The following is a 27,379-nucleotide window of genomic DNA, read 5'->3' as shown; positions in this document are numbered from 1 at the left end:
TGAAAGAGTTTGGATTTCGTTAGTTTTAATAGTTATACACTTTCCCTTTATTACTTTAGTTGATTTAATCTCGTTAAATTGTTCTCATATATATAATTATTATGTATATATACTCGTATGTGTTCATGCTGGTGTCTTCGGTCCTGTCATCGAACTTTACACAAAATGTTTATTTCCCGTTTTGCTGTGCTTAGTTTTTAGGGCGTTCTCAGTGAAGGAACCCCACGATCTGCGGCGCGATTTGTTTTACATTAAGTGGAAAGAATGTTCTATGGCATTTAAAGGAGTGTTTCTCTGCCTTCTGTTGGCTAATTTTGCATTCGGAGGCAGCTCCATGGCGTTCTCCTTTGTCTAAATATCATCAATCGTTAAACAACTAATTTATACTTTTTGTTTTCAGTTTCTTTTTTGGGGTGATATAATTTAATTAGTACATATACATATATTTTATTTCATTTGCAATGTTATAGTAATGGAATGCGGTTCAACAAACTTGCTCATAAACGTTAATTTAATTGTTCGCCTTCTATACTTCGCTTCTTTCAATAATAAACTGTTTGCAGACAATAAAATATGTGTGAAAGTGCCAATGCAGGGCTTGATATATCTTTCGGGATCGGTGTGGATCGGGTTGTTGGGTTTGGGGGGTTGGGTTAGGTTAATCTGCCTTGTAAAATACATATGTATGTTGTCAACATTATTACATTATTTATCATTAATTGTTATTATTAGTTTGGTTTATGAACTAATTTGCTTGTCATTGTGTCGCCAACATGTTTAAAAACGCACAAAGTAAATATAAATTTTAAAATTTGTTAAGTTTATCATATTTGATGCCGTTTCGTGTAAATACATTTCATTTGTTTAAAATTAAATGTACAATATACAATTTAATGTCATAACTTTTATTTTTTTATTTAATCCTCACTTTTTATTCTTCGCTTTCATATATTTTTTTTTTCACTGCTAACAAATAATTACACATTCATAGCAATTTTATTTAACGTTTCATCTGCAGAAAATAATTTGATTTTCGTTTTATTAACAATTAGTTAGACATTTAGAGCAAAAACATTGATAATAGAATTTGTTTGTTTTTAGTTTATGCATAAAAATTTGTCTAGTGAAGTATATAAATATATATGTGTATATATTTGTTTCAAAGGTTTTGAACTGCTTATTGTTTATAATTGCGTTTACTTTTCATTCATTTGTTACTTGAAATTTGTTAATTGCGTTTTTAGTTCCTCCGCCTATCAAAGTCCAATCCAGATATTATTGTTTTGGCATTTTGGTTTTAGTTTCGATCAAGGAAGTTAGTTCGTTAGTGGAACAGCAAGGTGAGAGTTTGCTTAAAAGAATCTTAAGAAGATGGAGTCTCAAACTTAAACTCTTCAGTAAAACAAAACTTGTTGGCGAGCCATTTAATTGAGCTAAACAATAGATACTTTTTATTTTATTCATTTTAATTAATTTTATTCTTTACTTTAACATGTGGTTTAAGCATCAATCAATGATAATTAATTAAATGTTTAATATTTTCGTTTAACTATAAACTATTTGAGGGAGAAATAATACTTTTCAATGTTGTTTTTAATTAATTTATTTTTTTACTCTCAATTAATGATTTGCTAGCATTTTTTACTCCGCTTCAATGTATATCAACTGCAAATTTATTTTTTTTTTTAAAGAAAATTGCTTTATAAAGCATATCTTAACTGAAATTTTCAACTTTTATTTTGGGTGTCACGTATCTTTACATATATTATATCTATATCTTTATTATAATAATTTTTACACATTAAATTCAAATGCATTAATTTATCTGTATATATATATGTGTATATATAATTTATTTATAAATATAAATAACAAAATTTTCCCATTTGAAGCTTATTTGTTGACTTTCTCTGTTTGGTTTTACTCAATTGTTAGTCACTATATTCAAATATGATCTGCATCTATAGCATTATAGCCAGCTTGTCCTTTAGCCTGCATTCGTAGGTGTGTATAGGTGTAATTCTATATAAGTACTTATTGATAGGCCTCTGACTGCCGGATTTCGGATTTCGTGTGCTGAACAATTGGCAAGTAATACCGACGACCCTATATACCGCTGCCACTCGGTGTTTGAACCAAATATAAGAGAATATAGTAGATACATAGAATACCAGATTGGCATGGGCTGGGATTTCATTTTCTTTTCTTTTTTGATTAAAACTTTAAGGTTGAATAAAATCGATATCTTTTGGTTTAGTGTCTTATATCATGTCTGAAGGTAACTGAATAGAACGCATTGCTCTTAGCCAATAATTGAGTGAGTGTGAGGTTGGGGTAACATTGGGTATCTCAACCAACTTTTCCAATAGGCCACCACAAGGCAGGCCCCCCTGGTTAGGAGTGGGGCTCTGGACCACCGGCACTAGAAGAGCGCTGGGACTGCCTCGTCTCATGGATAGCCCAACATGGTGCGCTTTAGGCACTTCAAAGTTCTGTGGTTGAATATTTCAAAATTTCAATTGGTTTGGTTTGTTTTTAAGTATTATTTTTTTTTTTGGTTGGTTTTAACAATATTGTGGGGTAATCAATCAATCAAGTAGGAAACAAGGTTAGAAAGGAATGGAAAGAAAGATAAAGTAAAGATAGTTATAAACTTAGAGCCAACTTAGAAGAAACTACGATATAAGCTCTTAATTACTTTAAATCATCGGTATCCTCAATTAAATCGGCGTACTCCTCCCATTCGTTGTTAGTTGAGCGTGTGCGCAAGTTTGATATTGTCGGTTCGTCCTCCTCCTCGTCCACCTCCTCCTCGTTCTTCGTCCTTCGGCCTTTTCTGCTTCCACCGCCGCCGCCGCCGCCGCTGGTGCCGCCTTCATCAACAACTTCGTAGTCCTTGAGCTCGGCTTCCAGATCCTTTTCCCATTGTTCCTCTGGCAAAAGACGGAGCACAGTGAGAATTTCAATTAGAATTTGCGTGGCTTAGCAGTTCGATAACAAATATCTGCTTATATAAGTATATAAATAGGTTAGCATACACGGTTTACATATAGTTGTATATATATATATATGGATATATCATAGGTTTAGTATCAAAGGTGTCTAGGCAAGCATTTGAAGTGTGGGTAGGTGACCATCCCAAGCAAGTACATGGTTGTTCTCAGATCATCTTTCTTCGCTTACGTTTCAACGCTACCTTCAACGTCTAGTCCCTGGGGCTATAGCTAAGACATAGATTTTCACAGACAGTTATACGCTTGGGTATTCGCACCGTAACTGAATAATAGCCGTCTACAAGTAGTTAAGAATTTGTTTATTTTTTCACTTTGTCAATCATCAAATTAGATCAATTTAGTATTCGTTCTAGCACTAATTAACGGATAGCGTGCACCCAGAGGTCCTCTGTGTAGGTGGGTCCCAGTCCCAGGCCATGACTTGCTTGTAGCCCCGAAATACCAATTTGTGTTCTTGGTTTATTTGCGTTTCACACTCCATCAATTAAGTAAAATGGTTGTAACGAAATTAATATTCATGTGTATTTACAGCATTTACGCATAAAAAGCAAGCAAACTTAACGATATATTATTTATTTACACACATAATACCATACGAAGCTTGCCATATATTAATTATTTATAAAGCCGGCAAACAATATAGTTTAATATCAAAAAACTTAAAATGCCATGTAGAGATTAGAGAGAAACAGGGGAAAGAAACTGAGTTACACGACGGTCTGAGGCTTCTTCAGGTTTTCATTTTTAGGATGGACATCGATTTTAAATTGATTTTGTGTGGTGAGTTGGTCTAAGAATTGAATATCTTATTCAGAAGGTGAATTATTCTTATTTAAAGTCCTTCAATTGATCTTTATAGGTGCAGGATAAAAAAGCGTTTAATTTTGGAAAGAAGCGCCCAATTTCCACAAAAGGTTTCTTTCTTCTTTCCCTCAATAGGTCTTCCACAGCACACACTTTCACGAAATCTACACTTAATCGCTAAATAATAATGTTTTTTAAATTTAAAAACAAACAATATAGAGAACACACACAGACTAGAACGTACACAACAAGTAGATAGACACACACAGGAGCGTAGAGGGAAATGATTGAAGTTGCAACTACTTTGAATTGTAGGATAATATTTACATACAGTATTGCTGAACAGAAATGGTATGCAATTAAAAACCAACATCGAAACGAAAATATCACAACTAAAATTCGTTGCAATTTGTATATATTTTTCTTTTGTTTTTGTTTTTGCTTTTATTCAACCAACAATTTCTAACTTACCACACAAAATTTAGTTTCGGTTTTTTTTATTGTTTTTAGTATCGGTTCTTGGGTTTTTCTTTCTTCAGTTTTTTAAAATATGCGACTTTTTGGGTTCAACTCAAAATTGCTTGGTTGTCAAGTAATATATTTATAAGTATGTATATAATTTTGTTTCTTGTAGTACTTTTATGTTCGCTTAACAATTTCTTTTCTTTCTTGTGGGCAATTTTGTAGTATTTTTTGTATAATTTTGTTCTTGTTTATTTTGGTATTGTATTTTTGTTTTGTTTTTGCATTTTGAAATTTAGATTTATTTTGTATTTTGCTTTTAATCCATTCAATCTTCTGCAAGATGATTTGTAAATAAATCAAGAAATATATGAAGAAAATAAATGTTTTTGTTAACAATTTGATCTATTACAGATTCTTTCAAATATTCGTTCTAAAATATTTTTGGAAAAATTTGGTGTATTTCTAGGAGAGAAGGATCGTTTTTGTGTCGCTGCCAGTTTAGGTAATTTATTTATTTTTATTTTTTTTTTTGTTAAAGAATGTGGAGAAATGTGGATAAATAGAAGGCGAACCGAAAACTTGATCGAATAAAAGGGGGTTAACAGAAATAAGATCTAGCTATTTTTGGTAAATGAATTTTAATTGCAAATTTAAGAAAAAAGGAGCACGAAATTGCAAAGAGAGAGCGAAAGTTGTATCAATAGGATATATGTAGAATATATAAATTTCTTGATCAGTTTGGTCATACTCAACTTGTTAGAAATTTGTTTTGTGGCTTAACTTGTTCGATTCTCTAAATCAAATTATACATATATAATATATATTTGATTTTGCTTAATGGCAAACGAAACGATTTGACTCGATTTTATCCAGGATAAATATATATATACGTGTTTATATGTGTTTATATAATTTATAATACTTTTGTTATCCGTTAGTTGCATTTTACTTCTATATTTATTTATGTGAGTTATTATTATTGGTTTTATATTACTTTCAAATTGATAGATTCGTTTTAGTAATTAAATGCCAGAGCTTGAGTTGGTTGACGTATACGTAATAAGAAAAAACGATTTTTGTACAAAATGTAATTGACACAAAAGAAAGAAACAGAGCAGAGGAGAAAAAAGAGAATTGTTCGTTTTTTACACTTGATTTGTACACACATTTTTGTTGTTTGTTTTTTGGATAGTTTGTTCTGTTTGATTTGTATAAAAAAAAATATCGTTTCTTGTATGGCTTTGCTTGCAAAATTGGATATGAGATGCAAAGTACTGAAAATGAAAGTACGCCACTTCGACAAGAGACAGTTTCGTGTGGAGATGGTAATGAGAGTGTCTGAACACCGATTGGCACTGATAATCCTCTAAAAACTAGTTGATTAATTGAGCTGAAGTTCGCCGGATAAGCAATCTCGATATCTACATGTAGTCCTAGTGTGAGAATGTCTTTTAATCTGGCTGGCATGTGTATGTTATGAATGAATGTTTCGTGTGGACCAGAACACCAATGAAATTCAATTTCATGGGGCAAATGTATGTACAATAAATGTTAGTCATTAAAACATAAACGAAACAAAATTAATCATAAACAGCAATGTTTAATAAGAACTTAAGATGAGAAAAACTAAAAATAAACAACTCTTACCATCAGTCGTGGCTAAGGCTTGCTGGGTCATGCTATCAATGCCCAATTTTCGCATGCCGTCTTGGATCTCAGCCAAGTCCGATTCGCAGGTGGTCTGAAAATCGTCCGAAACGAATTCCGATTCGGAGATTTTCTGAGACATCTCTTTGCCACCGTCGCCATTGCCCGTGGGCTTGGTCGCCTTCTCGGATACCTCGCCCTCGGCATCTATCAAGGATTTTGGCTGATCGGCAATGGCCTTAATCGAATCGTTATTGGCTGGCTCCGCAGTCTTGGATATGCTCTCTTTACTGGCCACTTCTTTGGCTGATTGTGCCACACCCAGTTGAGTTTCGATTCGTTTTCAAAGTGTAATTTCGTGTTTTGAAAATCATAAAATACCAAAAAGAAAAATGGAAATTCGTAATTAAAACATAAAATAGTAACAAATCAAATTGAGGTGAGGCGCAGAACGGCTGGCGGGCGACGTTAATTTCGAAACGCGATTGAGATGAACGGGCTTTGGAGAGTGAGGAGCTATTGAAAAGAACCGAAAACTAAGGACTCGAGTCCTTGACGACACAAGCCAGTGCAGGTGGAGGGACGGATACAAATCAAAGGGTTCGAATCAACTTAAGACTTGAGCATACTCATAGGCGGTGTAGTACAGACGCTAGCCAAGTTTCGAGAATCGGAGGATATAGTATGATTAAACAGAGATAGAAGAGGTTGATAGAGAGAGAGCGAGAAAACGGAAAACTTTGAGTAGCTAGCGTGTGTGAAAAAGGACTAAGAGAAAATCATAAGTTAAACAGGCGCGTGTGGCTAAAGTGAACTAAAAACTGAAATACTTATACTTAGAGAAAGATAGTCGGAGGATAGATACAGATACAGATAGGTAGGTCGAAAGACAGAAAGAGGTAGATAGATTGATAGATAGAGAGAGAGAGAGAGCGCGCGAGTAACGAGTGTGTGTGTTTGGTGAGCGAGACAGACTGTTTTCCTGAATTTCATTGCTAAGAGATATATCATCCTGCACTTTGACTTCGTCTCCGGGTGGATGGAGCTAGAACCCACTTACCATCTTCGCCGCTGGAGGCCTGGCCCACACCGTCAGCGCCCAGGGTGCCCAGCTCGGCGGCCTGGATGATTAGGGAGACGCGATAGAAGTAATTCCTCCAGAAGTTCTCCTCAGTGATGCTGGGGGAAAATGTTTATTTTAATACTTTCTCTCCAAGTCTACAGGGCTTGCTATTCTTATAATGTATTTTCTGAAGGCTTCCCTGAAGAATCATCAATTTAAAACCCTTTCTGATACTTACATCTTGGGCACCAGCTCGAATCGCATCGTCTCCAGCGCCTTGTCCTCAGCCATAATGGCTATGGCCGTGGGATAAGCGGTATCGTAGCTAAACTCAAAGTCCACACCAGCTGGCGGGGCACGCACGAAGTTGCGACGGTCCTGTGACAGTCCCAGGATCTCCTCCTTGATCTTGGCCTCGTTGGCATGACCTATCCAGGGAGCAGCTCCATTACCAACACCGCCCTGGCCTTTAATGAAGGCCTCCTGCTCCTTATTGAACGAGTCGAGAATAGTCTGAAGTTGAAAAGTTAAAAAAAAAATTAAATAAATGTCTGCAAAGGATAGCCGAGTGGCCTTTACTCACATTATCCTTGACGGTTTCCTTGATTTTGCTGCCAGCCTTGCTGATGGCCGATGACAAGAAGGATCCAAAGTGTTTGGCTTGCTGTGTTACTTTTGTGGTAACTGTCGGACGGATTAAAAGCAAGCTTAGTTAACTTTGTGGGCCAATATCTGTTCGAGAAGGGCAACCACAAGCGGGTTGCAACTAGGTAACTGAACTTGACTACAAAGTACATTTTTCTAGGGGGAACTGATTCAATAAGAGGGGTGTATCAGGGTTTCAGGGGCAGTAAAAGGGCTCTATTTCAACTACTGGTAACTAGTATCTTTGGCTCGGTTAGTAACTGTCACTGCTTTCTAAACTCAATCTTTTCGAATTGGCAATTCGAGTTGACATTGATTTGACTTTTGGTATAGATTTTTAGTTATCTCTTATAGTTTTTTTTTTACCAATCAAAGTGTGACACGTACTTTTGACTTCATCGCCCTTACCCTGTCCGATTTGACCCTCGTCGCCGGTGGGCGTGCCACCGCCCGAAGCTGGATGCGAGTCGGCGCCCTCTGTGGCGCTGCAATTGCACAATTTTGGAGTAAAGCGGGGAGGAGGAAGAAACAAAAGGATACAAAATAATTAAGGTGAAAAGTTTTGTAAATTTTTGTGTTTGGAAATTGATATTCAATTGTATAAAGCTCTAAAAGTAATTCAGACAAAATGCAGCTAAACTAAATATATTAAGAAAAATTTAAACATGCATATTTTTACAAAAATTTCTTGCTTTTTTTAAATTAAGTACAAATGCCATTAAAAAACAATTAAAAAAAAACTCAATCCATAAAGCTTTTATTATACATGCAAAAATAGAGGAAAGACATGCCAAAAAATACAACTTCGGTTGAAATAATAGCAAGAGAAATCTTTGAGAACCTGAAGTTTCAAATCAAATCACCTGAATCACAAATATTTAATTCATTTAAGGATATGTATTTTTGAATGCTATTATTTTTACCGTTCTTCTTTAAAAAACACTTTCAAAAATGCTTGGGTTCTGTCTCTCTTATTCAAATATATTTTTTCTTGGGCAATTAAAACACAACATTTTAAGACGTTGAATATTCAGTTCAATAAAGAGCTTAAACATCTTAAGTCTTAAAAATATTATACATATTTATTGGAAATATTTAATAACGCTTATGTATATTTACACGTATTCATGTTTTTGTATACAGATAATCGTTTTTATCGAACTTTTTCAATTTGATTCGTGAATGCAGAATGGAGTGACAGAATCTCATATGAATGTCAAGATGAAGAATGCCAAAAAGGGGTCTACACAGAGGTAACTAAACATGAAACGAAAGGGATTCTTAAACAGAGAGATCACAACTAAGAAACCATGCAAGGAGCCCCATTCAACATGAATTCATTCTTTCTAATTATTTTCCAATTTAGAGACAATTAAAGAGGCAACCCAGGAAAGACACTTAGAGATATAGAGACAGAGAGAAAGGGGATTTGGCCCAATAACTGGGAAGGTGGTTACTCTTAGCCGCTACACAAAAAACAAGGACGAAGATAAATAAGGATGGTACACATAAATAATAACTACACAGCAAAATGAGCTTTAATCGAAAAGCAGAATGATAATGGAAATGATCGGAATAATGACAATGATAAACAACTACCAACAACAATTAGGTTTGAGCTTGTTTTCATATCTACTGTATGTAGTCAAAGGATACTGTATTCCAGATAGGTTTTTGGGTCTCAATTCGGTTTCCTTGACCTGGTTCGATGGGCCGCTCAATAATGATGGAATCTGATACTTTGAGCATTTATCAAAGTCTAAACAAATGATGGTTAAGAACGTATTTTGGATTTGGTTCTGATTTCGACGCGTTTGAAAAATTAAACTAAATGAATGGTTCTAATAAAATAAAACGAAATAACACGATGGGGCTGCTATATGTATGGTCTATGTATTTGTTTTGTGTTGAAACAGAATTCTAATTGGTTTTAAAACCTAGATTTATGAAAATTTCACTTGATCATGAGCTGAATGAAATGATTTATGTATGTTTTAGATTTCTTTTTAAATTATCGTTGGAATTTCCAAAATTGTATCCTTTTATAGATGGGAGTCTAGTATAACTTACCTTACTATAAAGTTCTTTTATAAACTGTAACTAAAGTAATTCATGGTTCAAAGATTACCAACATCTCGTAAAGGGACAAAATTTTGGTACCAACTGTAGCCGATTGCCGGTCAATTGAACTTATTATTGCTTTATATACAAAAACGTTGAAACGACTTATAAATGTATGTATTATTGTATTAAAAGGTATGAAAGATAAAAAGGATTAGAGATAAAGAGATTTATAGAGAGAGACAGAGATCGTATTTCGATTTGTACAAATCGTTATTAATATGTGAAGAAGTGAAACTTTGAATCAGCACAAGATAAGTCGTGTAGATTAAACAAATACGTAAATATAAATATATTGGTTAAGTGAAAATGCGCAACAATATCTCAACTAAATATGTATATGTAAGAGAAGAAATCCTCTTTGATGTGGAGTATATAGGCAAAATGTGGATAGTAAATATATAGTTTGAGAGAAACTCGTGTGTATATTGGTTAGTTTTTAAGTTAATTGTGTGGAAAAGGCTTCAACTGTTAGTTAGGCAAACTAATTGTAAATAAAACCAAGGAAAACTTTAGCTTATGCTCATATTCTTTACGAAACTGTTAAGGAGGCTAAAAAACTTTGTGTTTTATTTTTTTTGTTTTCGGTTAACGACTTCAAACAAAAGGCAGCCCGAAAAAGTTGAACAAAAGGCCAAAACCAAAACTTTGGCTGGCTTAACCGAAAACGAACCAAGGAACTAAAGTACAAACGCGCTTCTCATCTTCACTTAATACATTTTCAGCGGCTGCTTCGTATACAATTCCGTCATTCTTAAGCTGGCACCCATACCTAATATACCTCGACTTGTCGTCATCCTCGCCACCACTCACGGCTCCGCTGCCGGCGGCGCCACCCTCTCCAGCGGCAGCTCCCTCGGCGCCCTCAGCTCCTTCGGCTCCTCCGGCTTTGCGCAGTCCCGGGATCGATGGTATCGACGGCATCGCTGGCATGGCTGGCATCGATGGCATCGACGGCATAGCCGGCATGGCTGGCATCGATGGTATCGAGGCATTTCCAAGCCAACCCTTGGCGCTGCCCAGCCATCCGCTGTTTTTTTCCGGCGTGAAATGAAAAGAAATAAGGAAAAGAGCATTAGTTAAGACTCCTTCTTGGTCGAGTGAATAACTGACTGCCTGCCTGACGGAATGACGAGGCCTGCCTGACAAAACGACAATCAATCTTTGCCCTAATTTGACAATATTGAATGCTTGCATTTGACTGTCGCAGGATAAGGGCCTGATAAAAATCTATAATGTACCATGTCAGACAATAACCAGGCGCCTCCTCTTGTCATCCGAAAGTGCTTATGTAAGTTCGCATACAGGATACAGGGTGAATACTAAATGATAGCTTGTGGGGATATTTATTGATTTAGTGCCTGGGGAAAACACCTATTTGCTAAGATTATATTTACCCTCTTAGGGTAGGGTATGTCTGTTACACACAAAATTCTCAAAGTATAAATTATAAGGTATATCAGATAAAGTCCAATATGACCATATGACCTCTGCAAGGCCATATCCTTGCCAGTTTTCATCCGATTCTGGATCGGAATAGCTTAAACGATTTGTATATTGATTTTCCATCAATCTATATAAAAATCTGAGAAACAAATATTTTTTTAATTTTTTGTTAAATTTTATAAGGGGTCCCCTTCAAAATGCATGGAGGGACTATGTGGCTTACGGAAAATACCATATCTTCGGTAATTTTCATTTGATTCTGGATCGGAATACCTTAAACGATTTGTATATTGATCCATCAATCTGTTTCAAAATCTGAGAAACAAATATTTTTTGGATTTTTTTTTAAATTTTATTAGGAGTCCCCTTCAAAGTTAGGAAAATCGCATGGAAGGACAATATGGCTCCCAGCGAAGGCTGTATCTCGGCCGATTTCTATTCGATTTTTAAGAAAAATATCTTAAACGAATTGTGGGTCGATTCTCCACTACGATTCCGCATTAAAATATAAGTACAAAATATTTTAAAGATTTTTAGTTAAATTTTCTGGTAGTCCCCCTCAAAATTTTGGCCTTTGACTTAAACGTCGCTGCAAATCGACACACTAAAATTGTTTCTACACAAGTACAACGATCAAAAAATTTATTTTGGGATATTTGACCAAGGCGGAGATAGATATGGCCGGGAATAGCGACTCCTGCGCCGTGTGCCTCTGCCGGATGCGGCACCGAGTGAGCACGCCGTGCAATCATTTTTTCTGTAGGCGGTGCCTGCGGAAGGTCTACGACACGAGTCCCTTAAACAGTTGTCCGCTCTGCCGTGCTCCATTCGAATATTACATTGTAAGCATTCACAACTAATTGAATATTCTTTTGTTTATACTTTCCCCTCTCTTTTAGCGCAAAAGGAGCTCCGGTGTTAAAATAGTATTCTTTTCATAATGTTCGACAGCAAGTGAGTTCCGAAGTGGAGGCTTAAGGGCTGCGCTCTGCATTTTCAACAAAATCCAACTGTTTCTTCCTGTTTTAGTTATATCTGTTTGCTTATTACTTAACAACTTCTGTTAGTTGGGTTAAATAAATTAAGTTGTTTTGTTGGGTTAACAATTTTTTGGAATTAAGGTTTCATTTTTGATAAGCTGGCATTTAGAACCTTTTTAAAGAGCAATAAAAACTTGATATAAGGACTAAACTTGAGCCTTGAGACACAGCTGCCGATAAAGCTCTTTGAGCCGCTTTTAGCTGGCTCTTAGCCAGCTTTCAAATAGACCCTTCGTCTTTCACAACAATCGATTGGGGAGCCATCGCCATTGCCATCCCAGTGCCATTTTTTCCCTTTGCTCTTCGTGCTCAGCAATTCCATGCACATATTGCAATATTGAATGCTCGGCCTGCGGCGGCCCAAGGAAAAAATAAAGCGGAGCGCTGTCGCAGAATGAAAAAAGTATATGGATCTATGGATGTCGGGATACGCACACATTGCCGCATATAAAGGGAAATAAAATGAAATTCGCAGCGACAAGCAAAGGATTTCAAGCGCTTTCAATCGCTATGCAAGTCGGGTAATGCCGCTCCACTTAAATATCTATGGATCCATATGCATTATGCTTCATTATGACAAGGCAAGGCCATCGAAGTACGTTGTGTTCAGCGATGTAGAAACTGCGAATAAAACGCTGTGGAAAATATTTTCTGCAAATTGAATAAAACTGCTGGAAACCATATTAAATCAACAGTTTTTTTTTCTGCAGTTCTCCCACGACTTCACTTAATTGCGGCCGCAAATTAAATTCGACCAACTGGGTCAAGAGATTAAAGGAGCATATGTCGGGCCGCATCGAGCATACGCCATGTTGGCCAGCCCAATTAGGAAGCAAACTTATTGCATATCAGTATTATGGCCCGACAATGAATATCGCCCTGTCCATGGCGGCTTATCATTAGCAATTGGCCAGCCTCCAAGGGAAGTGGTCTCCTGCTCCCGTTCCGGCTTCAGCAATTTATTTTCCGCTTCCCTTTTTGTGATTTATGTCTTCGTCATTGGTTGAAAGGAAGGAAGCGTGATACGGGTGGCTGAGGGGAATTGGCTGGCTTTTACGCAGTTTTGTTGACCTGACAGCGGCGGCAACAGTTTTCCGGTTTTATTTATGGCTCCGTGGATTCCCATTTGGGCATTGCATAACTAAGCCGGGCCAGAACCGATAAGTGCTCGGCCATATACTTGAGCAATGCTTTCTTAAAGTAGTCCGCTCGGAGTACTAGAGCTTCCGAGGAAAGTTTCCATCACATTTTTTTCTGAATTCATAAATTTTCATCCACTTGCACGCATATTTTGTCCCGACAAATTCATATCGACTTTTTAGCGTTCTTTTCTTTTTTTTTAAGGATTCTTTACTGGTTTTTTTTTGTCTTCCCGGTGGATTTTTTCCGCGAAAAGTTTTAATTATAAAAGTTTGGGCGACTGCTCTGCGGAAAACGCATTGAACAAGAATTACGACATGCCGCAATGGCAGAAAAACAGAAATCACTCGAAACAAAAGGGTTCGAGTGTATTCTTCCTACGCAGGCGTCTGACCTCAATTCTCCAGACATCTTCATCATAAATCCAGGGAGTAAACAGGGCCAGCAAGAATTAATTAGTCCAACCATTCTTTCATCTTTGCCTCTATGGAGGGGGAAATCAATATGAGGGGTTAGCCACAAGATAAATACTGCTGCAGGTTGTTATTTAACAATATTTTTCATTTGAAGACACAGGCTTTTATGGAAAAATGGCAGCTCCCTGCCATATTTCACATATCAAAAGTAAAGTTTCAAAAGTGAAAATGGCAAATAGTAGTTTATTGTCATTTGCAAATACTAATTTAATTGCCAATATCAATAACATAGATTCAATTGTATCGTCAGATAAATCGAATTACGTGCCTTGTTGTGGGAATGCAAACGAACGTGTTTTTATAAAATAGAAATGCTTTGAGCAAATGCACATAATATAACCTTAGTCTGTTTTGAACAACTTAAGCTCTGAATTCCTTTTGTTAGATATGGCTCCTCATACATTTTATCATAATTCCCTTAGAGACATTGTCGGAATATTTTCCACAATTTCGCCCTTTATTTCCCTCCCTTATTGTAACATTGTCATGGAGTCATGGCACTGTACCCTCGGAAAAGTGAATGACAAAACAAGAGTCAACGCACATGGCACTTATGTAAATTGCAGGCAGCATGAGGATGGAAATTGTGTGGGTGGTTGGCGCCTCTTCAAGGGGGAAAAAAAGGTTCTGCAATTGCAACTGCAACTGAAAATGGAGGAGTGAAAATGTGGCAAAATGTGAGTAGAGGAGAATAACGCTCCGTGCCAGCTTGACACTTTACTGCCACAGCCCTCCCAATTTTCCATTTTTTCCCATTTTTTTTTGTTTGAAAGTCCCCCTTGGGCCGCGGTGCGTTGATGCGAAAATTGCACTGTCAGCTTAGAATGGCGTCAACTGTTGCAGTTGCTCCTTTTGTTGAAGCAGATTTTTTACGGTTTCACTGTCGGCGAGTATTTGGCCATTTTAATTGTTGTTTCAGTTAATTGGAGCTACATAGTAGCGCCTCGTCCAACAACCCACAGATTGTAATTGGATTGAGATTTTGTTTTCGTGCTGTCGAAGAGAGATTTCTCCCATTTCAAAGGGTCTAAAGCGCAATGAGACACGCAACGGCCAGAACTGAAGGGCCAATATCCGAGGCTCATGGCAACGGAACACCATTCGTTGTCGTCATGTTGAGCCCTCCATCTGTCTGTCCTTTCACTGCTTTCTTCCCTTCTCTGACAGGGCTTTCACCTACACAATGGCCGTGTATTTAAAGATAATGCTTATAGGAAATTTATTATATTTGCTTCGCAACGAAAGCGTGAAAAAGAAGCAAGGCGAAATAAAGCTAAATGCGTGTATAAAGCAAAAATAAATGATACCCCGGCGAAAGGCACCTGCTGAGCCTCTCCCTCCACTACTCCATCTGCTGCCAAAGAATCTCCACCATCATCATTTTCAGCAGCCACCCCCAAAAGAAGCTTTTCTGTCTTAGAGGGCAGTACTGTTTGTAGGATATATCAAAATAAATTGTGACTTTTGACCTTCCGAATGACGATGAAGAAAATGTAATAAGATTAAAGAATAAATAAGAGTTATAAGAGTTCCACTGAAATTCTTTACTGGAAGCCTTAAGAAGAACTTCTAAAACGACCCTCGCGCAGTTACCACACGCCGCACTGTGCTGGAGGCGCAACAGCCAGCAAAATAACGCCTGGAAAATCCGCATTTGACAAATTACCAGCAAGCAGGTAAACAGAAGGCGGATAAGCCTGGCCCAGAAATGGAAAAAAAGCCGAGACGAGGGAAAGCCACAGGCAGGAAAATCCGGTGGAGAGGAGGGAGGCAGGAAGCGGACTATCTACATAATCATGGCCATGTGTAGCTATTAATAAAAGATGAACGAAACATTAAATGCCTGCATAAATGCGAATCATCCATCCATCGACACGATTACCATCCTCCGTTTATGGTCCTGGCCATGTGACATTTGACTTTTCATGCTCTTTCAGATTTCTATTTTCATAATACATTTAAAATGTATATTCTGCTGCCGCCCACACACGCGCCCCTGCTATGTACTTTCGTTTATTTTCAATTAAAGTGAGTTGCACAAACATAAATATCTGGCGAAAAGTGTGCTATCAAATATTCATGGGCAAACCCAGCGCAGAAGAGGAAAATTCGGTACGGAATAAAAATAAAGCCGAAGCGAAAATGCCGAGCATGAATTATTCAAAGCTAGAATTGATGAACCAACTGGCCAGCAGAGATTGAAACTCTTTGTGCCGTGAATTAGCCCAATCGACGGAGAGGAGGCTCAGATTGCCGGCCAGAATGGTGATTCATTGCCAAATCTGTTTGCCCGCAAGCCTGTGTAAGTATCTCAACTTTTGAGCAAGTTTTTCGCTGTTGGTTCTGTCATTGTGGCTTCTTCGTTTAAGTAGGATAATTACCTCGGGACTAATCCGCTGTTTGTAATTACCCTGTACTCTCCGAAAGCCCACTAGTTGTCGTCATTTGGACATAATCATACTTGTGTAATTAAGCCCTGCCACTGAATTCTCCTGCTCAGCCATTAGGCCACTTAATATGATTGCTTAACGGCTGTCGCTGCGACTCGGGCTGGAAACATTAAAGGAAACGAGCACCTAAGCCATATCCATTTAAAAGGACACCCGCGATAAGCTCCGAAATGCGACAAACAAACATAATCATCAAAGCAGTCTGCGGCGGAAACTCTTCCACGAACATAATATTACGATCGGGTAGGGACTTAAAGAGGTGAGCAAAATCGCACAAACTATTGAAGAGGCGCCGCCTCCAGGAGGTCCCTCTCTCTAGGGCGTCTGAAATGATGATGAACAAGGTTAATTAGGCTAAAAGTTGGATGCCGCCGCAGTCCAAAAATAGGCAAACATCGCAAAGAACAATACTGTTCCGCATGCAAGTGACAGGTGGACGGACAGGTAAGTTTACCCAACTCTTGGAACGGGGCCCATTACCATTCGGTTTCGGTTGGGGTTTTCTCAGCTCGCCAGGCATTTCACATTTCCCGGAGCACGCACACCTGCGGTGTATGCCAATTGTGGCCTCGACAGAATTCCACTTGAAAATCCACAACAAAGAGTATTGGATTTTGAAGAGTGTGGCGCTAAAAGCATTGGATGTTGGGTCAGGACTGAGGTTGAAACAGGAAATTTGTAGACAGATATGGTAACTTTTGTTTCTGTTTAAAAAAGCTACGAGGATGAAATATATTCATATTTCAGGTATTTTATTTTACTTTATCAATTATTTACACTGTACACTATTCTTAAGACTAAAAATAGACTTATTTTAGGATAATCTTTAGTAAGATATACACTATATCTATTTCTTGTATGTCTAAGTCACCCACCATTAAAGTTACAAGCTGTTTTCTTTGTCCTTTTCTTAAAATACACTTTGTTGCCAACAGCCTGGGCAGTTGAATACGGTCAAGAGTAGGAAATACAATCGAATGGAAAAGGATTGACTCTGATTGAAAAAGGATATAAATAGAGAAGAATACAATTGTCCTTGGTAAACATGGGCGGATATCCCTTTGGCGCCAAACTGATTAACTGTTTCACCCAACACACATACACATTTATTTATAGCCCTCGATGACCCATCCAGTCTGATTCTGAATTAAATGACTCTGAAGGAGTGACTGCGTCACAGTCCCCCAGAAATGATAAATATCCCAGGGCAAAGGTTTGGGACAATTGTTGCCTTGGGGCCCTGCCACTGGGTCCTCTCACTCAATCAAGGCCCGTAACGGGTATGTGTATTTATGTGTCTGCGTGGCTTTAGGGCACCTTCAGGTTGCTCCGAAGGACGCACGGCGCAAATAAACTGGTAGCAAAAAGGTGCAAAGTGTTTGGCATTTTATGCGCATTAATTATACGCAGCCAGCACGCCCGAAAATGCAAATGAATTATTTAGCTTCATATTTAAGCTGATTGAGATGAATTAACTTGAAATGAATGCCAAAAGAAAGGCCGCCGAGCACCGTGGGGTGGCAACTTAATGCTCAACACGTGGGCGGGCCATTACAGTTTCGACTTGAAGTTCCCACGGCGATTTTTGGGGAGGTTCCCTGCCATCCTGCCCGTTATTATACCAAGGAGTCGTGACGAGTCCTGTCGCAAGTGACACTACATGATTGTGGGTGTTACCGCTTTGGCGCAATTAAACTTTCAGCGCCGGCGGCCGAGTGCTTGCCATTGCAATTTGTACCAGCGATTATGACGAGGGTTCTCGCTGGTTGCAGCCCTTTTTGCTGCCCCCCCAAGGGCGTGGTCGCGGCCGACTTTCTGTGCAACAAAAAGTTGTGCTGGTAATGATTTTACGACTGCGAGAAAAAGTTCCTCCATGTTCCGTGCTGGGAAAAGGTAAATAGTTTTGATTGCTAGGCACTAGTGGTCAAGGAGTTGGATAATGACTTGTAATTAGTCCTTTTAGCCAAAGTACAAACGGAAATTATAAACGAACTGAAACTGAAACAAAATAACAAAAACTTACGTGGCTTCTGTGACAAATGAATCAACCAGGGATGAGGATTTGGGAAGTCTACAAAATTATAAAAAACAAAATGTAAATCAAATAAATATAATTAAAGAAATAATTAAATCAGAAATGGTTTTTAGGACATTCGGTAATGTTACCCTTTGTGCCTGAATAGCAAACACTAATAAGTTAAATGAGTTTCCATCTTTCATCTGGCATTGTGCACCGTCGGCATAATTACCTGCAAAGAGAGTGAAAAGTTTCAAAAGTTAATGAAGATGTATATCGTCCAGCAACTCTGAATGTGTTGGGCAAATTAATTAGACATTTTCGTGCTGGATCGGGTCAGGAAACCTGGCACAAAGGCCCTGCAAAACGCCCACACAAACTAAAATGCTTCCTGACCTGACCGTCTAATTAAGCCGAAGGATATGATTACAAATGCGAAACAGAACCGGGGGGCTGGACTGGTGAAATAAAAGACCAAAGTTCACGCGGCTGGGGCAATACATACATACATGTACGCTCGTAAATCTCAAGCTGAGCGGAGAAAAGCAATTTCTTAGCATAAATCAACTCTGCGGGGGAATTGTGAGTAGATGTTTTTCAGATATTTATGTAACAATTTGCCGGCAAGGACAGCAATTGATAAACAATACTGTTCAAATGGAATCGGCTTGCAGGTGGAAGGGCTAACCGACAGAGACAAGAACAAAGTTCAACTAAGGGAGTGGGGAGAAAGTTTTAAATTGAAATGTAATGCAAATCGTGGCCCGACCTTGACCCAATGAAAATACCATACGATTCCCGTTGCCTGCGAAAGGCAACACGGCAAAGGCAACGCCAGCAAAGGGCAACCAAGATAAAAGGCTAAGCTGGCACACGTCGCGTATACGTAATGTAACAAAATGCATGCAACAAGGACATTGGTTATTGGCACTGAGTGGAGCTACAATGTTGGGGTGCGGCCATGCGTAATTTATGCCGCACACACAAACAGAGTCAGCGCCAGCGCTGAAAATTTTATTCAATTAACTGAAGCTCTTTATTTCATACAACACACCACCCCACCGCACCGATACACACCGACTCTACCCCATTTTGCAACCATACAACTTGTTTATGGCAAATTGTCAGCCACAGCAACAGCACAGCAACGAAGAATAAACTTTCCGACGGCATTCGTTCCTTACTGCGTCAGTTTCCTAGCAGCGTCCTCTTTTACATAACGTGGCATTCATTATAGGGCTAATTAAGTATACGCCATGTTGTGCGCGAGCTGCATTGGTTGTATTCTGCAAAACCAATACTTTGCAACATATGGCGGCGTTATTAGTGTGACGAGCTTACGCCTCGGAGTGATGAGATAATGATTGTTTGTCTTCGTCTTGAGGAAGATAAGTATTATTAGCGAACGAAATAATTCAAGTGGAAAGTGGTTTTAGGGGTTTTCGTGGATTGTGGCTTATGGAAGAGAGAAGGAAAAGATCCTTCCTTTTCATAATCACAACGAGTAATACTTGAAGCCATTTATTATTAATAGTATTTTTTATTTGGCCCAGTGCCCAGTCTGAGATCTGTTCCCGAAATAGGCCCCAATAAGTAGGCAATGCTTTTTTGGTGGCAATTTTCCAAACCGTCTGGACGTAAGATACACTTATGATTTTTGGCAGGAGGAGAACATACATATCTCATACGCCGCGTAGTCCGGCTTGCCGCACCATGCCATGAAGCATCCAAGGACTGCGCCATGCAGCAACGTGTTGACCTTTAGCACACTTTTCGCAACCACAGCACTGTCTCTCTCCCTCACTCCATGTATTATCTTAATTGGTATGCAGCGAAATGCGATAGTACTGGTGTTGGCTTTGTGGTGTGTATCTGTGTAGCTGTGGTCCTGTGACTCGGCATATTTCATTACTCAATTTCAAAGCAAACTGTTTGAGAGGCCGCTCGGCAAGTGGAAGGACTAAGCCGTTTGCAATTTTCAATTAACGTACACATACGTAGACAGAAGAGCCGAGTCACCAATGAATGAATTGCAGGATATTGAACACCCACACACAGACAGACACACATAAAGATGCAATATGGCAGCCTGATCTAATGTAAAAGCCAACCGGATTCTGAGGTCGCCATTTAATTAAGAAATGCTTTTGACTTCGGTATGTAAGTTCGCACCACAACAAGTGGAAATACCTATTTGTATATCCACATTTTCCGAATCGATATTCCAAGGCAATGTTTCCCTTTCTGCCAAGGCGAGCTGCGGGCCACAATCGCTCTAGCCATAAAATGTATCTGCCAACGGAGTGGGCGTACTTTAATTTCGCTCGGATAACTTTGACGGCCATTTGAAGATAAAGTCAGAAACCTTTTAAGGCACGAAAATTGGACAAGTTTCGGCAAGTAAAAGGCTTCCCTGTCACGTACAGGCCATGGAATGTGTGAATTTTCACTTAAAGGCTTCTCCCTTCTCTCCCGCTTGGCTATCGGCGGTAGTTGGATCCTGGATAATGTCATTAGCCATGAAGTTGAGAAATTTTGTTTATTGAAAAGCCGCGACCAAGAAAGTTTCCACTCTTTACGCTATGGAAACCTGATTACAATCGTCCCAAATCACAAGCAATGCTCATTAAAAGTTATATTCCCCCGAAAATGGTCCCGACGAAATTGGATTAAAGACCAAGGAGCCGAAGCTGCTGGCTCCCAAGCCAAAAAGAGTTTAAATGTTAGTTTGTTGGGGACGATGCTGATGATGAGGCTGCTGCTGCTCCTGGCTGTTTGGCCATTTAAATTGCAAATTGCGCGTCGGAGCAAAAACGTGGCCCCAAAAACCACGACCACAAGCCGTTCTCTCCTAGCCAGACCGACTGTTAGAGGCTGTTGTTGACAGAACTAATTGCGCACGTTAACGTCCTGGCCTCGCGGGGCCCTGGGAGCCGAAGCCTTTGCCGAAACCGAAAATTGAATTCGAGGCGACGTGGCTGCCAAAGGATGTAGGATCCAGGATCCAGCATCCAATGGTGCAGCTGCCTTAGCCGTGGCGGAAATTGAATTACGCGTGTTTTTCATTCCGACCATAAACACATTTGGCCCGTCTCCGACCACAGAATTGCATTAGGCGAGCGTCAGGAAACAAAGGCTAAAAAGGCTTGACGTCGTTCCAATAAAAGGGTTAGACCGGAGACAATAAGATGTCCTGTTGCCGGTTGTGAGTGAGTGCTAACCAGATGGCCCTCCCAGCCACCTCCGCTCTCTGCATTACGCATACGCCTCCGTCATTGTGATTAGGCAAGAGCCAGAAAAAGCCCAGCCATAAATTTCAACTGCAGAGCCGGGCAGAAATTTATGAACCACGGCAAAAACAAAATGGTCGTCCTGAAAGCCCCTGGCTATGTGCTTTCCGCTCGAGCAAATCATCACACACACCCAGCATCCACCCTCCGGAAAATGTAGAACCTGAGGTAGGACGGCAGCCAGAATCAGTCAGCCCAGACACATGAGCAATTGGGACTGGCTTTTAAAACTGGCAACTGAGCTGCCATTAACGCAATGCAAATAGAGCCCCTCACAGCCACCCCAACAGTTTTTGGTATTTATCCCTCAGCCCGTCAGTTTCCTTCTCTTTTTTTGTATGTGGGTGGTTTGCTTATCAAACGCTGATGTTTTCTACTCTCGCTTTTTTTTCTGTATTAGGACGTTTTTGTTTTTTTTTGGTATTTTATAGAGCGTGTCAGTTTTATGCAAATTTTAAATATTACTCAAGAGGCGGTTTATTTGCTGGAACCGTTGCCTTTATGGCCGTGTCTGTCAGGGATCAGAGCGAACGATGTGTGATACACTCCTCCATTTGTATAGTTGGATAAACACTGCAGATGTGTACTGAACCGGCTACAAAGTATCACAGATAGGCGGGACCAGAATGTAGTTACGTGTAAGGATTTTTTTCGAAATTATTTTATTGCAGTTTAGAATATAAAGTTTTTAAAGTCATTGCTTTGAAATGCGGTCGTATTTCAAAGACTCTCCAAGCACTTGCCCAAAAAGTCAACAGACATGAACTGAGTAATACAAGTTTTGACTTTCCTTCTCTGAAAGGAGAGATACAGCTTCCGTGGCAGCCATGAAAGTTTTTGGCAGGACATTTTTCATGCCACGGGAACGGCGGCAAAAATAGAAACAAAACACGTAGTCTGGCTGCCGTGTTTACGATACGCCGTAATTTGCTACTTTGAAGCAATTCCTGAGAGCTGCCGTAGGGATACTGTGTGTGCGTGCTGTGTCCTGGTGCCATGTCTCCTTCGTCCTCTCGCTGGATGGGTCCCTGTCGCTTTCGCCCCCGCTGTCTGTTGCATCGTTTGTTGCCATTACTTGCCTGGCCTGTCACTTCCGCGCTCCGTTAATATTTATGTTTTGCCAACGCTTGTCTTGGCTCTTAACGCAACTTTATCATCTTGTGTGTCTGCAGCAGCAGGCCGACCACATTATCGTATCGTAAAAGGCTCAAACTTTTTCCCACTGACTGTGACTGGGCTTCCTGTTTCCCGCTTTAGTCCACTTCCGGCCCTGAACTTTCTCCTCCCACGTGAATTCAATTTATCTTTATTCGAAAAAAAAAAGGAAAAACTTCCGACATATGTTCTCCTCCACCTGGTTAACTCGATTTCCATATGGTCCTGCCGTGTCCTGATTTCATTACACTTTAAATTGCGCTGGACTGGGTGAAAACATCTGCAAAGTTCGTCCGGGGCTGGTCAACCCCGAGGTCACTTTACGACCAACATAAAATTTTATACACATATATATGTTTTTTTCCTGCGTATGGGGTCATAAAAATCCGTTTGCCAAAAGCCTTTTGGCACACACTGCTCTTTGGCATAATTGACCGCCAATTTGAGCGGCAGAAGTAGGACTTGAAAAATTCGGGGTCGAAAAGTGCATCTATAAAATCCGTGTTAGGATTATTGGGCGCTTTAATGGCTTCAAATTAGCAAAGGTTTCTCAAATCAATCACAAATGCCAAAAGCTACGAGCCATTATGGTCCAGAACCTGCGCAATAAATCATTCTGGAACACCCTAGGTGTTTTTCTGTTTTATTAAAACAATTAAGCCAAATTCCACAAAGATAAGCCAAATTCCACCTAATCAAATCAACCTATTTCTGGTTGCACTTTTTCTCGCTTCGAGTGGGCGTGCGAAATTCCCTGGCCTGCAATTAAGTACTGAAAAACTCGTGACAAACACCTAATTTGCATAAAAATTACTATTTCTGTGGGCCGAATGATTGCGGCACGAAACAAAAGCCCCGAGCTATAAATATTAATTTTTGGCACAAACAATAAACACAAAATGCCGGACCAGAAATGATTTAAACACAACTCATACACACTCGCTCGGACACAGTACTCCCCCACATGTTGTTGGATAAAAAAGGACACTGTTTATTGAATTAAATGCGACAGCTGAAAAAATACATAAAACAAATAGTTTCGGCAGGAGCCCCCCCCACGGCGCAGTTGGCAATTAAGGCAGGACCCGACTGAGCTCCCCAGAAAGCCAAAATGAAATTGCGCCAAAAAAAAAACAGAAAGGAGAATGTGTGGGAACACGATCCCTGTGCAGTGCTGACCGCAAAAATTGTTGCTTTCGGCCATGCCCGTTAATTTGGCTGGCAAATGGCAAATGTCAAATGGCGAACGGTCGAACGAGGCGTCGTTAGCACCCACGCTATAGGGCTATATCCTGGCGATTGCGATGTCCGGCGGTGTCCTGCCTTGGCATGAAATTTTAATATCGCCTTTAAATTTAAGTAGCCCCAGTTGGAGCGGCTTCTGTATTTGCTTTGGCAGCGTTTCAATTGGGTTCTTCTCACTCTCCGCCGGGTGTCTCTTATTTATCCTTATTTTGATATCCTTGGCAAATGTGTATGTGTGTGTGTTTTTGTGTGTTCGGGAGGCCAAATGTCGCGTCGATAAATTTGTGTGGACTCTGCCTTTGGCTGGCTCGTATTTATTTATTTATTTTGAGGCCATTGCTTTGATTTTATTATGTTTGCCGTCTCCAGGTGGTCGGAAAGATGTAGACCACAGCTCTGACTGGGGTTCAAGTTTGTCCCGAATGCAATGTTTACATAATTTAAGCAGGGCGTTTTTGGCGAAAGAAAGCTTTCTATTTGCATATAGAAAACATATTTCAATCAGGCCAGGCAGGGCAGGCCAGCACAAAAAACGAATCCAGGCGGCATGTGCAAATATTTGCCTCTCAACTTTTGTTTGCCTGCTTTGTTTTCTTAATGATGACCCAAATAGAAAAGAAAACTTTTTGTCGAGGCAATCAAAAGTTCCTTTATTACAAAACACAGAAATAAATGGTAAAAATTATAATTTTTGGTTCAAGGAATGCGAATCAAATATCGGGGTTTTAGTAACTTAAAGTTTAAATTGGATTAGTTTAGTTAGTTTTTAAGGCTTAGAGAATATTCTTGGCTTAAAGAATCTGTATTTTTTCGTGTGCATTTTTGCGAGAGTGGCTTGGCGAGTAAATTGTGTCAAGCGGCGTTAAAAATGCATTGCATTCTTTTCTGGAGCGCCTCGTTTGTCCTGCCTGTTTGCCAAGCAATTTGGTCGCAAGGCGAAACAGGTCCTACTCTCAGTTCCCCTCTTCATTTCTTTTCCTTTTATTTTGGCATAATTTTAGACACTCGCTGCAACAAAGGCAAGGACATGCATACATACACAATCACAGAAAGTCGCAGAGAGCAAGTGCAAATAGTGTAAATGCCCTTGAAAGCCCCAACAACATTGGCCCTGGCGCTTGCAACAATCAAAAAAAAAAAAAATACAGAAAATACACACAGAAAAAAAGGGCAACAGCAGAGAGGAAGGGCATTTACAGGTGAAGGTGAATAGTAATTACTCCAGTGTAGCTCACTTTCCGAACCCAATCCCCATCGATTTTGGCCACAATTGAGGCTAAACCCATTTCCATTTCCCGCCGACAACGCCTAATGGGCGACTCTTATGCGTGGCAGCGAAAATTGAATTAATTAATTCATTGAAAATTATAGAGATTTAACGCTGATTGTCGGGCGAAATGGGGGGAAAATCAGGGAGAAGAGACATACACCCACGGCACACGTTTTCTGAATGCACAATTATTAAATAGGCTGACAAAAGGACAAAATGGGGGGAGCAGTATGGCTAGTAGGCGGTGGGTGGTGGGTAGTAGGTGGCAGGACATGGCGTCGTTTTTACTCGTATTGGCCACATCACATGTGCACATTTCGCTCTCGCTCTGCTTCGCTCTGCTCTCTCCTGTATCGATCCGCAAAACGAGCAAAAGTCAACTGGAAACTGGAAAGCAACCACCAAAAGGAACACATCCTGCCGCGGTCCCTACCACCCGACCACCCGACACCTCGTCGTCGTCTTCGCTCGCTGACATTGGTGACAGTTTTTCGCACTGGCACAGAGAAAGCTGGTCAAAAAACTGAATGTATCAGGGAGGGGAGCTCTAGCTCGGAGGACGAAACGAGACGAAAGGACAACAGCCAGCTCGAATGACTCAACATTTTGTGGTTATGCAGCCAAAGCCACGTGCAAATTATTTTCATAGGAAAAGCGGACCAAGAGAGCAAAAACAACACGAAGCTGGGCCAACTTGTCAATGTCAATTGATAGTGAAAGCAGGACGGGGGTTGGGGTTGGGGTTGGAGCTAGGGGTTTTGGGGCGTTGTGGAGTAGGCGTGACACATCACGGACACCAAAGACGGCGGCGGCACCAGCTGCCAACAGCTGGCTAAAAAAACGTGCCCCCGGATTGACATCCTGGCCCGGAGAGCATTCCCACAATTAAATATTAATGCGGGAAATTAAGTGAAAAATAGCTTCGGCACTAGGACAAGGGCATTAGCTGACTTTGCGATGTTAGAAGGATTAGCCGACAACTTGTGGCATTAGCACGGGCCATCACGGCGGGCTTAACTTGTCCGAAAAAGCCTCCGAATAATTGGATTTTATTTTCATTTGTCTAAGCCCCCGTGTGTGGGTGTGAGGGGGATACAACTAAAAGGAGCTAAATAAAGGAGTGGAATATATGCCCGGAATTGATGAAGTGCCCGAGGAGCAGCGGGAGAGAGAAGGACAAAGCATACAAGGAGTGGGAAAAGAAATAGGCCAATACAATCATTCATTTTACATTGGAAGAAAAGTTGTTCTTAAGACACTTCAAGGATATTCGGGAAGCACATACAGTTATACAGCAAAGATTTTAATGCAACCTTCAGAAACTTTAAAGGAAGAGCCAATAAACCAGCCACGTCCTGGGAGAATGTCTATTAAAATTCCATTTAAGCTTCCCATATAAAATTTCATTGAATCGCAAGTCAAAGACTTGGCAATTCCACGAACCATCCATCCAAAAGCAATCTACCCAATTTTCTTTGCATTTAGAAATTGCAAATAGAAATTGCTTGCCATAAAACTTGGAGCGAATAAATCAACTTCGTTTAAAACGGAGAACGGAGATATATTCGGGAGAAGGAGCTAAATTATCGGGCATTTGGTTTGCAGTTTAAGCAATTATGTTCAGTCACGTGAGCGCGTGTGGAATGCAATGAAATATGCAGGACGAGCGGAGTCCTCCGGCCCCAAAACTATGATAAATGTGGCAAGGAAGGGAGCTAGCGAAATGTTAAAAGGTACAAATTGCAAGGTCACATTGACACGCCATGTCAGGTCAGGTGAAGTCAGGATTTAGAGTCACGGAAGACCAGGAGGAGCTTCCACGCCACGTTAATGGGAGTTGCAGAGTTGCGAATGTGATGAGCGACGAGGACTCACCTTTTGCCAGCTTCCTCGCCCTCGAGTCCCTCGGCGCCAGCGGCGGCTGCTGCCTCCGGATCTGCGGCGGCGGCCACCGCTTCCGAGGATGTGGATGCGGCGGTCTGTGCGGCTGCGGCCGCTTCTCCTGTGGGTGCTGGTACATCCTCATCGCCGGCGCCGCCCTTCACGGCTCCCACCAGCGATGTAAATTGATTTGTTAGTCCCGAGAACATG

The 27,379-nt window shown here is 40.1% G+C and overlaps 2 protein-coding genes across 8 annotated transcripts; one reads left to right on the top strand and one right to left on the bottom strand.

Annotated features, from left to right (window-relative positions):
* Positions 1-14: 14 nt before the first annotated feature.
* Positions 15-27,379, bottom strand: LOC6501325 (synapse-associated protein of 47 kDa). 7 transcript variants are annotated; one of them, XM_032451606.2, is made up of 9 exons: positions 27,164-27,379; positions 18,335-18,382; positions 10,532-10,789; positions 8,026-8,123; positions 7,577-7,677; positions 7,232-7,506; positions 6,991-7,109; positions 5,931-6,236; positions 15-2,933 (listed from the first exon to the last, which is right to left on the bottom strand). In XM_032451606.2, exons 1-9 carry the CDS (start codon positions 27,376-27,378, stop codon positions 2,695-2,697), a joined length of 1,659 nt encoding a protein of 552 aa, XP_032307497.1. In that variant the 5' UTR covers position 27,379; the 3' UTR covers positions 15-2,694. The 7 variants fall into 7 exon arrangements, 4 of the variants coding, with proteins under 4 accessions (XP_032307497.1, XP_032307501.1, XP_032307502.1 ...); XM_032451610.2 differs by lacking the exon at positions 18,335-18,382 and having other exon boundaries at positions 15-2,492; positions 2,699-2,933; positions 8,047-8,123; XM_032451611.2 differs by lacking the exon at positions 18,335-18,382 and having other exon boundaries at positions 15-2,492; positions 2,699-2,933; positions 8,047-8,123; positions 10,541-10,789.
* LOC26515167 (E3 ubiquitin ligase TRIM40) lies at positions 11,796-12,321 on the top strand. The gene is made up of 2 exons (XM_014911914.3): positions 11,796-12,047; positions 12,105-12,321. Exons 1-2 carry the CDS (start codon positions 11,883-11,885, stop codon positions 12,144-12,146), a joined length of 207 nt encoding a protein of 68 aa, XP_014767400.1. The 5' UTR covers positions 11,796-11,882; the 3' UTR covers positions 12,147-12,321.

The sequence above is a fragment of the Drosophila ananassae genome, chromosome 2L, assembly GCF_017639315.1.
Source record: "Drosophila ananassae strain 14024-0371.13 chromosome 2L, ASM1763931v2, whole genome shotgun sequence".
In the NCBI taxonomy this organism is placed as follows: domain Eukaryota; kingdom Metazoa; phylum Arthropoda; class Insecta; order Diptera; family Drosophilidae; genus Drosophila; species Drosophila ananassae.
This window is presented reverse-complemented; position numbering and strand designations above follow the sequence as displayed.